This window comes from Hordeum vulgare, chromosome 5H, assembly GCF_904849725.1.
Source record: "Hordeum vulgare subsp. vulgare chromosome 5H, MorexV3_pseudomolecules_assembly, whole genome shotgun sequence".
In the NCBI taxonomy this organism is placed as follows: Eukaryota; Viridiplantae; Streptophyta; class Magnoliopsida; order Poales; family Poaceae; genus Hordeum; species Hordeum vulgare.
The window spans coordinates 417,411,201-417,424,495 of NC_058522.1; the positions used below are offsets into that span (position 1 = coordinate 417,411,201).

Sequence of the window (13,295 nt, forward strand, 5' to 3'; positions counted from 1 at the left end):
ACTTACAAATTAATATAATTATTTTTACCTATGAAAGCAAAATGTATAGAGTTCAAACTATATTGTGGTTTAGATGCTACAGAGTACATAACAAAGTACTCCAGCACGAACATGGTACATTGGGACAAAACTAGTCTTCCATGGAAGCATGGAAATTTGAAATAATTTCGACCATTGATCGGGAGGTGCACCGGCAAGGTGGACCAAGGGCTGTATCGAGCGGAGCATGGCGGGGGATCCATCTGGGCGGCATTGTCAGAGATGAAAGTAGTATGAAGGAAGCACAACAACAATGTATGGTTTACAACAGTGCTAGCAAAAACAGAAGAATGAATAAACGAAGAATATATACGATGGAACTACCGAAGCAAATTACATATAAGGAAGAAACATATGTAATATAATAATGAAGCATTGCATTGTACAATGGATACTGAAGCAACACTAAAAAATTTGGCCTCCAAAGGATGGATGTTTTGAATCACCAACATATAGATTGATCTGCATTGTTATTATTTGGCATTAGGAAGAGAGAAAAAATCAAAGTCCAGAAGCATTTGTATAGCATTATAGATGCTGCAAAGCTAAGAAGCGTGGACATTTTTAGTTTGAGACAGATATATTCACGCCCAAATTTGAGACAAATTTAGTGATCCAATACATACTAGACGACACAAATTTACGCCCACAAACATGCCATAAACCAAGGTATTCGCAGCAAGATGAATAAATAAATCAGAAATAATTATGTTAGGAATCAACGAGCACTGCAGGATTAAAAAGTAACAAGTGAACAGGACACAAACCCTAGGATGGGGTGGATGAATCATGCCATACTCCATTCCTACTTGCTTCGTTCCCGAACCAAGATGCTACCCCATCGAAGTGGACTGGATTCCAGAGGAGTGCGGCCCGATCCTGGTGGAGATAAGCACGACGACGGGGAGGTTGCGACCTCGTCGGTGAGCGAAGTCATGGCACAAGGAGTGAAGGAGGAGAGGGAGGCTGAGCCGCCGGTGAGAGCTCGTCGCGCCGTTGGACGAAGAGGAGAGAAGGAGGAGCAGGGGCGGAGCCGGGGAAAAAGGGATCTGGCGATGCGAGCGAGCTAGGTGCACGACGACAACGACGGGAGATGGTGGCGGGTGCCTGCGAGGCAGGGGCGGAGGGGGATCTGGGCAAAGCGAGATCGTGCGGATTGCGGCGAGTGGAATCAGGAGCCATGTAGGGTGAGTGATTAGGGAGAGGTTAATGCAGGGGCTGCGGGAGGTCTATTCTGAAATAACAGATTTTTTTATATCTATACCTAATAATAAAGCGGCTATTGCTTCCGTCGGAAAACCCACCGCGGCATTTTTATAAAAAAAACCCTGTAATTTTTGTTATTCAACCCGCGCTTCATCATTTATGTGCAACGCAAAAGAAAAAAATGATTCGCTGCAAAAATTATACCCGTACGCATCGCCTCCTCCCGTCGACCTTGGGCCACCCTGGCCTGTGCCCATGCCGCCGCCACACCACTCGCCGCCGCGGCCAACCTCAACCGCTGCCGATCTCAACCCACCCGCCTCCGCGCACCCGTTGCGGCGCTCGAGCGCACCGCGTCGACCCTGGTCCACCCTAGCCTGTGCCCAAGCCGCTGCCACACCACTCGCCGCCGCGGCCGACCTCAACCACCACTGTTGTCGATCTCAACCCACATGCCTCCGCGGCCATACCTCTGCCCGCTTGCTGCCCCTGTTTCGATGCTCGAGCACAGCTTCTGGATCAAATCAACGCGACAACTACAGTGACTGGGGATGATGCGTCTGCTCGATGCAGAACGGCGGCGGCGCGTGGATAAGGCGCGGCGGAGCAAAGTACTTGCAGGTGGAGGCGGGCCTCCATGGCTCACACGGGGAACTCCGAGGTTATGGCGCGGCAACGGCGACTCCTTATGGCCAGATAGAGGCGCCTAACCCTTGCTCCCCTCATCGTATCCCCTCCTCCGACACGAACTCATCATCTGGTGAGATCCCCTCCCCATGCCTCCAACCGTGTGCCAAGCACTGGCAAGAAACTTTGTTTTGTGGGAATTTGTTTGCTGATGAATGAATGTATTGAATGTAAGATTGCATTGTTGTAGAGAGAGAGAATGGAACACCACCTTCAGTTTGTCATCTGATCCCACATTCTCTACCCCATGACTGAAATAAGATAACAGTCCATTGATCAATTCACGTAGCATCTTTGTTTTGCTTTGCTTGTTCCGCTCAATTTTTCATCATGGTGGAATTAACAATGGATGGGTTGATTTTTCAACAAAATAGGATATGACTGACTACATTAGTTAGTTAGCTTATTATTTTAATAAATCAAAATGATTATAAAAAGATTAAAAGCGTGTGGTATTTTTTTTCCGTTGCAACGTACGGGCCCTTTTGCTAGCATATGAAAAACATGTTGTGAGGGTTAGATTCAAACAGGATCAGTCTGACCCTCGTATGCAGAGGCCGGGGACTGAACTGTGAACCTCTCGAGTTTTTTTTTTTTGAGCATCGTGAACCTCTCGAGTTATCTCAAGACGCGAACGACACGATGGCGCTGAGCCACCTCCGCCATGCGCCGCTCGCGCTCCGCCTCGCGCTCCCGTCCATCGCCTGCTCTTCTCCCGCCACCCGCCGCCTCTTACTCTTTGCGCCGGCGCGCCCGTGGCGCCTCCTCTCCACCGCCTCGAAGCCGCGGTCGCTCGCCACCGCCGCCGCCGCCGCCGAGGCCGACAACACCAGCGGGGGCACCGACGGCTTCTTCGCCGAGGACAGCACGTCCTGGAAGTCCCTCGGCATCTCCGACCGCCTCGCGTCCGCCTTGCACGGCACAGGGCTCGAGAGACCCTCTCTGGTCCAGGTAACTCTTGTTCCACCTCGCTGCACACTGCGTGCTCGACGAAATGCCTGAGCCCGCGTTGCAATGTTTTCGTATACCTTTTCAACGTCAGCTTTTCATTTGGTAGATTGAACCTCTACACGTGTTTTGATCTACAGTAGTCGTATAAGGATGATTTAGCCTGGTCTCCGTTCATGTGAAGTGATCGAGTAGTCTGAGCTTGTAATGTTCTTCGAGTCCCAATGTTAAATAACCTATCGGTCCACTCCCTGTGTCTTGGAAACACGGAAGTCCCTTTCTAGTGCAGAATTCATGTGTGCTGCTAGCTGCGTGAAGATTTTAGCTTTCTGTATCGCATGCCTAAACTATATGTGGTGATTAGTTAAATGTAAGTAGCTGTGGATGCCCCCTACCTTCTTGCTCGTGGCGGATGTCCTCCAACAGCAGATCAAGCAGGATAAGTGATGATGCACCCTCTGGTTGATGGTGCCCCACCGCTTGCCCTTCAGTAAGCGGATGATACCCTCATCATCATGCGAGCTGAGTTGGGTGTGATTCGGTGCCTAAAGGACATTTTGGACGACTATGCGGTCGCGATGGTGCTGATCATCAATTTTCACAAGAGCAGGGTGGTGCCCATGCATGTTCAAGACGACGACCTACACAGCATGGTTCAGGTGCTGGGCTGCGGCGTTGGGAGCTTTCCTCAAGTCTACCTCGGTCTGCCGCTCTCCAAGCGCAAGTTCTCGATGAACGACTTCCTCCCGCTCATTGCCAAGGCTGAGCGCTACCTCTTTGGCTGGCGAGCACAACTGCTCTCCTTCGGAAGACGCCTAGTGCTGCTCAATGCTGTGTTGCATGCGTTGCCCACCTACGCCATGGCAGCACCGTTCAATCGACGCCCTGTGTCGCTCCTTCCTTTGGACCGCGTCGGACAAGGCGTTGGGAGCCCAATGCCTGGTGGCCTGGGATAGGGCGATTCGCCCCAAGGAGGAAGGCGGGCTCGTGGTGCGTGCACTGCTGGTCCAAAACCGCCGCCTCCCGATGAAGCTGCTACATCGCCTACACTCGTGTCAGGACGTGCCCTGGGCCCGCTGGGTGTGGACCGAGCTCGAACGCTCGCTGCTAACCCTGGTGGCAGTGTCCTCTCTCCCAGGCCATCACTGGTCCTCCCTGGACAAGCTCATGCCGGTGTACAGAGGGATCTCCTGCGCCTCCATCGGTGACAGGTGCACCACCGCGTTCTGGCTGGACTTGTGGTTGCTCGGCAGTGCTCTGTCTGTGCAGATGAGCTCGCTCTTCTCCCACACCACCATGCCCGTGGTTTCCGTCGCCCACATCATCACATTAGGCCTCAATGGCGTGCTTCTACCCTGTTTGAACCATGCCGGCACCCGGGAGCGCGGCGCCCTGCTGCCCATCCTTCCGGAGGTGGGCCTGTCGGCGGCCCCGATGAGCAGACCCTTCGCCATGGCTGCAGGAAGGGCGCGTTGCTCTCCTCGGCCGGCGTCTACCAGCTCTGTCACTTTGATGGCGTGCAGGTCCCCTTCGTCGACATCGTGTGGAAGAACTACGCCCCCAGCCGGGTCCCTTTTTCGCCTGGCTCCTGGTTTAGGCTCTGATACACACGAGAGACGTGCTCCTGCAGAAGCACATCATCGTGTCTGCGGGCGCTGGCTGTCCCCTCTGCGCTTCGCCCCTCGAGACTGCTGATCATCTCATCTTCAGCTGCCCCTTTGCTCGTCGGTTCTGGGAATCTGTAGGTTTGAATCAACCAGACATTGCTTCCGTCAGGTCGCTCCACCTGCTGTCTTCCCCATGTTCGGTTCCGACGCGAACGGCCCCACCTTTCTGCTACTTTGCTGCTGGCAATTGTGGAAGCACCGCAACGCCGTTGTCTTCCAGGGTTTGCCGCCATCGATCCCCCGGCTGCTGAAACCCTGCAGGGAAGACGCCGTCCAGTGGAGGTTGTGGCTGCCTGTAGCTCTCAATCCACCAGCTGATGTCTGGTTAGCCTGCGTTGCATGCTCTCTCCTGCCTAGCTTGGGCCTGATCTTGCGTCACCCCTCCCCCCTCTCTGTTCCCATATTGTACATGCTGCTCATCTGAATTAAGCTGCTGTGGATGAGCAAATTCAGGCGTCGTAGGCCTCTTTTAGGAGTAATCCACCGTAATCGAATGAATTGCTTGTATTTGCAAAATTACTGACCACAATTTACCTAGATGAAATTGGATTCAGTGTTTTCTTGTGCCCCTTCTCCAGTTTGCGTGTCTGGTGCTAATGTACTGTTGTTGCTGGAACTTGTGTGTTACTCCCTCCGTCCCATAATATAAGAGCGTTTTTTACACTACACTAGTATAAAAAAACACTCTTATATTATGGGACGGAGGAAGTAGTAGAGTTCCTTATATTATTCTACATTGCTTTTGTTAGAGCATTGTGTTGCGACACATGAATACTTTCCTAAAAATGTCAACTGCTGCAATGCAGGCAGCTTGTATACCACATGTTCTTACGGCGAACGATGTAATTGTTGCGGCAGAGACTGGCAGTGGCAAAACACATGGTTACCTGGTTCCACTGATTGAAAAACTGTGCACCAAATCTTCCTCCACAGAAGATGGTGATTCTGAAAACATTGCTGCGAGACCAGATAACATTGTGTTGGTTTTCTGTCCTAATGTCATGCTGTGTGAGCAAGTTGTTTCAATGGCTAATTCATTACTTGATGTATCTGGTGAACCACTTAAGCGTGCTGCTGCAGTTTGTGGGCCAAAGGTATGGTCTGCCTTTCTGTGATATATGATACAGTTCTTGATTGCATGGTAAACTCGTCACATCTTCTTGTTTTACGTATGGATAATATGAGACTACTTATGTCATTCTATAATTGAATGTCTGTTTCAATACTTCATCATTTCTGTAGTGGTATATTCCCCAATTTACACTTTGGGTCTAAGGTCTTAAATAAACATGGGTCTTTAGTTATGTTCATATTTCTAAAACACTGTTACATCAATAAAACATGTTCTGGCACAACATCTGTTTATTTTATGTTTTCTGATTTATATTGTATCTTCGCAGGGTTGGCCAGCGGTTCACCCAGATATTCTTGTAGCCACTCCAGCCGCGCTCTTGAATTATCTATTCGATTATGACCCAGAGAGGAGGCGGAGGGAGAAGTTCCTACGCAGTGTAAAATACATCGTAAGTACTCTAGCAGGACTTTTTTTTGTGTGAGCAGACATCTTTGGCATAGCCAGATTAGAAATCTTGTTATTTCATCCTATCTTTTATTTAATCTTGAGTTGCTGGATATACTTGGCAAGGTTAGGCTAGAATTTTGTGCTTTCCTACGACTTGGAGAAGAGAGTATTTTGAATGGTTTCAACTCTCAAGTTAACCTGTAATTTTCTGTGTATTTTTTTCTTGTTTCTTTTCATTTTCTACATTTGCATTTCTGTTGGCCTTTTTGTCTTATACCAAGTGTTTGAATTACAGTCTTTGACCTTGAGACAAGGAGTCTTAAAATTAGCTGATTTTGAACAGGTATTTGATGAGGCAGACATGCTACTTTGCGGAAGTTTTGAAAATCAGATCATTCGTCTCATCCACATGCTGCGGTTTGACGAGAAGTTACTTTCAAGGGCGGAAGATTCTGGAAAAGAAGTACCGCTCGAAGGTTCTGATGAATATCATGAGGATTCGGGTTCTGAGAGTGCTGAAGTTAGTGATATTGATGAGGAAAATGAAGATGGTCATATTCAAGATGGAGTAGTCAAGGTGGAGAATGCTCATGTAGGAGCACGCAGGGATTGGAGAAGGGTTAGAAAAGTTTATAGACGCAGCAAGCAATATGTCTTTGTTGCTGCCACCCTCCCTCAGAGTGGAAAAAAGACTGCTGGTGGTGTGCTGAAGCGTATGTTTCCTAGTGCTGTGTGGGTTAGTGGTGCTTATCTGCACCGTCACAACCCTAGGTATGCATTATGTCTTGCAATAAGCTCAGAGTATTCTTCCTCATGGAGAGATTTCTCACTATTGCCTAGTTTGTTAGTCACAGTTTTTTGTGAAAATCTCATATTTGTTTCTTATTGTCCCTTCCTATTCGCACCTTCAATACATTTGATATAGTACCATATATGCAGACTGGAGAGAAGATGGATAGAGGTTACTACTGATACACAAGTCGATGCTCTTCTGGATGCAGTAAAGTATGGCCTGAAGAGTGAAGTTGACCCAGAACTTGGTCCAAAACGAACCATGGTGTTCACAAACACTGTCGACGCTGCTAATTCAGTCTCTGACATATTGCGGAGAGTTGGTATTCCATGCATCTTGTACCACCGTGAGAGCTCCCTGGAGGAAAGGACAGCCAATTTACAATCTTTCCGGGAGAATGGTGGTGTGCTCGTCTGTACTGATGCTGCAGCTCGTGGGCTTGATGTGCCAAATGTTTCCCATGTTATTCAGGTACGGTTAGACCTCGCCTTTTGAAATGTCTGCATGTGTGTCGCTGCACTGCTGTTTTGCTTGTCTGTCACAAGTAGCATTGAACTTCCTATCTTATCTACTTATGGTGTCAGCACAATACTTCAAAAGCTTTACACATGATGGCGCAAAAAGTCATGCATTATGCACACCTGCCATATATGTGAAAGTATTCTTACAAAAATGTTTATTAGTTATTACTACCATGACATACTCCTAGTCTAAACCCTCTGTTTACCCAACCATAGTTGATAGTCGTACTCCTTTGCATCATCTCATCAGAAGTTCTTTTCAACGCTGCTACCTATACCTGCAGGCGGAGTTTGCTGCTTGTGCTGTGGACTTTTTGCACAGAGTGGGTCGCACAGCTAGAGCTGGGCAATCTGGAATCGTAACTAGCCTATATACAGATGCAAACCGTGATCTCGTGAGAGCAGTTCGTCAAGCAGAGGAGCTGGCCCAACCAGTGGTAAGGCTCTTCTCTGTTCTAATCATCATGTCATGCAGTGATAAATTGTGTTGTACAAAAATTCTTACAGAAAATAACCTTTCTTTTTGGGCATAATCAGGAGAGGGCGTTCAGTAGAAAAAGAAGTTTCCGCAACAAGTTGAAGAAACAAGCTCGACTGCGCGAACCTGCAACGTTGCTGTCTTGATTTATGACCTTTTTCGCCTTTGATGTGTAGAAACAAGAGTTACTCACAGTGTTGTGTTTTTCTAGTGGGCTTAGTTCTGCCATTTCCTTTTGTAATGTTAGTAAGATTCAGAGACATGTTGAAAGAATGGAATCACAGGGGGTATGTTTCTTGGTTTCTTCAGTTGCATTTGTTCAAGTGCAATTTTCTTTTCTCGATCTGAGCACACATGCATAAAGTGTGACGGAGATGATAGATGGACAAAACTGTATCTGAAGAAGATTGGACTTTGTGTGTCACGGTAGATAAAAGCGGTGACACACGCACTTTATACGGTAGGAGTAGAAGATTGTGGGCAAGATTGTGTTAAAAGCGTTGTGTCATCCCTTATACCCCACAAACGCGTGTCCACCCGTACGTAGACTCGGCGCAAACGGTCCGGCTGCACCGACCCAGATCCAGATATTCAGATGTCTTTGGAATCCCGTGCGTCAGGTGCACCGGTCCACCCCATCCCCTTTCCCGCATGCGGTATTGCGGTTACACACGCTACGTGCGGTCTATGTTGTCCACTTGACCCCGCCGTTCCCCTCATATCATCTCTCCACGGGAACCCATAAACCTAGAAGGCGGCCGCCGCCGCAACCTCAACCGGAGATGAGATGCTCCCTCGCCGGAGCGTGCCGCCTGTGGATGGAGTATGGGGAGGCTAGACGGCGCGCTGGTCGCTGACCTCTATTGTCGGCCTCTGTCGATCTGTGACGGACGGCAAACTGGTGAGCTGATCTGACTCCGGTGACTGTTCTCCGTAGACAGTATAGTTCTCGTAGATATGCCCGAGGAGCATCCCTCTACGGCGTTGACCGCCACAGATCCGAAGGTACCGGTGGGTGACTCAGATCTGTAAAGGAGAGACGTGCGGCCACGGCAAGTGTCTGATGCATGCTACCGGCGATGTGGTTCACTGAGGTAATTTTGCGCTACCGTGGGGTCGATGGAGGCCTCCGACCGAGAAGGCTCGATCTAGCTTTCTCGTCTACCCATCCCAACCGAGCTCTCGAGCTGGTGATGCTCGCCAGATCTACTCGATTTGCTAACGGTTTACGGTGGTCTTGCCTGACGATAAGCCAGAGTCTGCGCAGTATGGCGACCTCGGCTTGCATGATTTTAGTTTGGATCAGGCGAAGTTATATTGATTTGAGCGTTGTGGCAGCACCAGGAAGGTTGTTGCCTGACGAGATTGATTGTGATAAAATGACACAAGGTTTAGATATGTGATTCTGAGGGTGCCGGTGGAGAGTTTGCACCATAAGACAGTATGGTATCTTGAACATTTTCGTGTCTTATCTAGATGAACTAGCAGAATCAACCATGTAATTGAGTGGGTAGTAGAATAATTATTAAAAATTAGTTTTATTTTGTACTCCCTCTGTAAAGAAATATAAGAGCGTTTAGATCACTAAAGTACTCCCTCTGTAAAGAAATATAAGAGCGTTTAGATCACTACTTTAGTGATCTTAATGCTCTTATATTTCTTTACAGAGAGAGTACAAGTCTATGCTTTTGTGGTATTTTAAAAATCTTTTGCAATTTATTATATATAATTCAGATGTTTGCATTGAAAATTTAGTATACTTCTCAAAATCATGACTTACATGTTACTCCCTCCGTCCCAAAATTCTTGTCTTAACTTTGTCTAGAAATGGATTTATCTAAATACTAAAACTTGACTAGATACATTCATCTAAACAAATCTAAGACGAGAATTTTGGGACGGAGGGAGTACTTTTCACTGTTCCAAAATACTCCCTCCGTTCCTAAATATAAGACCTTTTAAACATTTCAATATAGACCAGATACGGAGCAAAATAAGTGAATCTACGTCTTAAAATATGACTACATACATCCGTATATAGTTCATAGTGAAATCTCTAAAAGGTCTTATATTTAGGAACGGAGGGACTATAGTGCATACATATCTTTTCTAACTTTGTAATGTTTGGCACAAGCATCAACAATACAAAATAAATATAATATAAAAATATTTTTCACATTGTATCTGATATTTAGTTGATATTGTATGTGTAGATATTTTTCTCTGCAAGCTTGCTCAAATTTGCAAAGCTTGACATTTGATTTTTTATTTATTTATGCTTTATATTTTGAAACATAAGGCTAGTAGCATTAACAATGTAACTGTGTTGCTATTGTTGCCACCTTTAGGGGGATGAAAACGATATTTTGCTTCGAGCTTGGAGTCTAGACAAATCTTGGATGATGAATGGTTTTGTGGATAAGTGAAGTTACGCGTGGAGAATTGCATTATTTTACAAGATAACTTGAAATGTTGTGTGTAAGGTAAAGCATAATTAACCATGTAATTGGGTGTTCATTGTATTATCATCATTATTATTGAAATTTCTAATGTTTCTCATTCTTATTTAAGCCTTATTTTTGTTATATGCATATGATTCTACAACTTTGCGAAATAAGCTTTTGGAGATCATGTTATACAATTCTAATATTTGTCACTAAGAAATTAGTATAAGTTGATGGCTTGACCTTGATTATTTCTTATTCTTGTAACTAGTAGAAACATAGCTAGAATTATCCACATAACTGTGTTGCTATTTTAAAATTATATTTAAAAATACAGTGTTGGTTACAAAAAATTTGCCGGATACGTTTCATGTTTCTATCTTCTACATACTTGTGAAATGCAATTGAAGTTAGTATAATTGATACTTAAGTCGTGTTAGTGTTACATGCTTATTATTGTGTGTCATTTCAAAATAAACTTTTGTACTTCTTATCTCTTAATAATTTAAGATTTTGGGTACGTATTTATTCTCTATTAATAAAATATGTAGGTTTTCCGTTATCTTCCTTCATGTGTTTTCTCTGGGTTGATGATATTCGTTTCTAGATTCTCTCCTTCAATATGGTATTGTGTTTTCTCTTCTCACAAAATGGAAGTGTCGCCATCGTACTATGCTCAATATATTTGTAGTTTGTATTTTATATGTTTTACCTCTGTCTTGGTTCTTTATTACATTTATATTTTCCATTTTTTGCCACATTCTTCTGTGGTTAATGCGAATGAGGCCTTGATTGCAGTTCTACTCCCCAATTGATAACAAAACCAATTAATAGAAGTACTAAAACTCGTACTGTATGCAGAACCATTGACCTATGTTTCTCTCTTTTTATCTAAAACAATATCTATGTGGTGATCCTAACACAAGGTTCTTCTGCATGCATGAGGTGTGATGGTGTTCTCCCTTCCTGCATCTGTATAATATGTGCATGTAGTGATCCTAACACAATGTTTTTCTCTATAGCATGAGGTGTGATGCCATTTTCCCTTCCAGTCATCTGCGTAATATGTGCAACCAAAGGAGGTATGATCATAGGATTCCACACTTCACAATCGCATAACAGAAACAAGCCAGATTATCCACACCAAAGTTTATCCATAGCTCATTTGAAACAGCCACAAACCTGTCCCATACCCAGTTCGGTTAATAACCAACGTGCTTGCATCATATGCATTACAGATTGTTCTCCTACTCGCTACTTAAGAAAACATTTTGCAATTATGAAAATCTAGTTGGATTGATTCAGTCATCTCCTATGCACTAGCCTTCGGCTTTATGATGGATGCTGACATGGTCCGCCTAGATTTTAACCTGTTGAAAAAGTAAACATTTATATGTTAGAATAGCAGCATTGATCATACACAAGTATTTCGAATAAAGATTTTTTATATTTAATTAATAAGTATGCATGAGTATACTATATTTTTATGTATCAACAGTTAGGCATTAGGCCTTGTTAACAGAATTCAGTTATAAATGGATCACGGCCCCCTCTTGTAGTATCATTAGGTCATTGTTAACAGAATCCTGCTATAAAATGATCATGGCCCCCTCCTGGAGCATCACTGGACCCGCAATTTCCTCAATCTGGTAATATTATTTGGCCGCAGACCTCCAAGGGCAAACACCCCACTCAACCAGCTAAAGCTGAAAGGCCAGCAGAACTTCCAAGTGCAAACATCTCACCTCAGGGAGTTGTGCCAAGTGCAAACATCTCACCTCAGGGAGTTGTGTACAGTAAATCTATCAACCGGTTGGTTCAGTTGCAAGCATAGTGCAAGTCCATGGCTTAGATTTCACAATAAGAAAGGTGAACCTTGGCACCGTAAGAGTACCAGCATAGAGTTCCACCGGTCGTGATGACATCTGTGAAGGCAAACTCAACATATATGTAGGGCACGTCATCGCTGACTTTTCGTACTATCCAGGTGCCACCAAGCCAGCCAGCTCCTAGACAAAACCAGTTTAATAGCGCACCAAGCACTCTAGGGCCATTGAGTGCTAATGTTTAATAGCAGCTCCAGGGCTCATGGCACAAAGATCACTCAAGCAAACTCGCAACAATCGTACTTGAAAGGTTAGAAATAGTAAACATGTTACAAAATATAGGATTGTATTTGTCAAAGTATGCAGGCATCAAGACAGGAAGATGGATGATCACTAGCGAGGAGGCAAGGAATCTGTTTTCAGTTATACTTTTGCAGTTTTCCCCTGGCTTACTTTTTCCAATCATTCAATAACACTTTTAACTATGTTTTTTGCATTCCAAATTCATTGGCTGCTGGTTCCATAAGTAGTTTGGTGGGCTCTGGTTACATGACATATCTGTTAATTTAACGAGGTGAATGCGTGGTGCTGTGTGAAGTCATGTATTTTGACCAGGTGAATTTGGGAAGCTGTCTGGAAGTACTGCAAGTTGACCAGGTGAATTGGGGAAGCTGTCTGGAAGTACTGCAAAAACATGGTCTTCAGTGTTGTTATACTCCTACAAGGCACTCTAGGGAGCCGTGGTCAATACAGTTTGAGAGCTCTAGTGAAGTAATTGCTGTTCTAATTTGTCTGCCGGGATCATGTTTTCTGTTTTGACTGAAATACATATTCTGACTACTGTTTTGATGCTGAAATCTTGGTGTACGCTTGATCTGGTGGGTGCTCTGTTTCACTGGGTACTAGGATGTGGGACGCCATGAACGCTTGGATCTGGTGGACACTCCACTCTGTTTCAGTGGGTGTGTGTACTGATGTGGGGTGTCATGGAATCAGATCTTAACGCAGGCCGTACATGTGCCACTTTCCTAATTACTCGGAAATACTGCCGACGAGTAAATCAGGAAGACTTGCCGATACGAGAAAAAACGAGGACTACCAAGATCTGATGCAGATAAGGGGGAAAAAGAGAGGGGAGGGGATCTGATACCTTCGTTCTGGTTA

General features: G+C 45.2%; 1 protein-coding gene and 1 long non-coding RNA gene across 2 annotated transcripts; both read left to right on the forward strand.

Annotated features, from left to right (window-relative positions):
• The first annotated feature begins 2,519 nt into the window (after positions 1-2,519).
• On the forward strand, positions 2,520-8,169 carry LOC123395820 (DEAD-box ATP-dependent RNA helicase 22). The gene is made up of 7 exons (XM_045090856.1): positions 2,520-2,883; positions 5,354-5,641; positions 5,948-6,070; positions 6,413-6,840; positions 7,009-7,333; positions 7,668-7,820; positions 7,921-8,169. Exons 1-7 carry the CDS (start codon positions 2,575-2,577, stop codon positions 8,005-8,007), a joined length of 1,713 nt encoding a protein of 570 aa, XP_044946791.1. The 5' UTR covers positions 2,520-2,574; the 3' UTR covers positions 8,008-8,169.
• Positions 8,170-8,484: 315 nt separating this feature from the next.
• On the forward strand, positions 8,485-12,988 carry LOC123395821. The gene is made up of 4 exons (XR_006609835.1): positions 8,485-8,762; positions 10,210-10,344; positions 10,857-11,387; positions 11,975-12,988. It is a non-coding gene; the product is annotated as an uncharacterized LOC123395821 (long non-coding RNA).
• Positions 12,989-13,295: the final 307 nt, after the last annotated feature.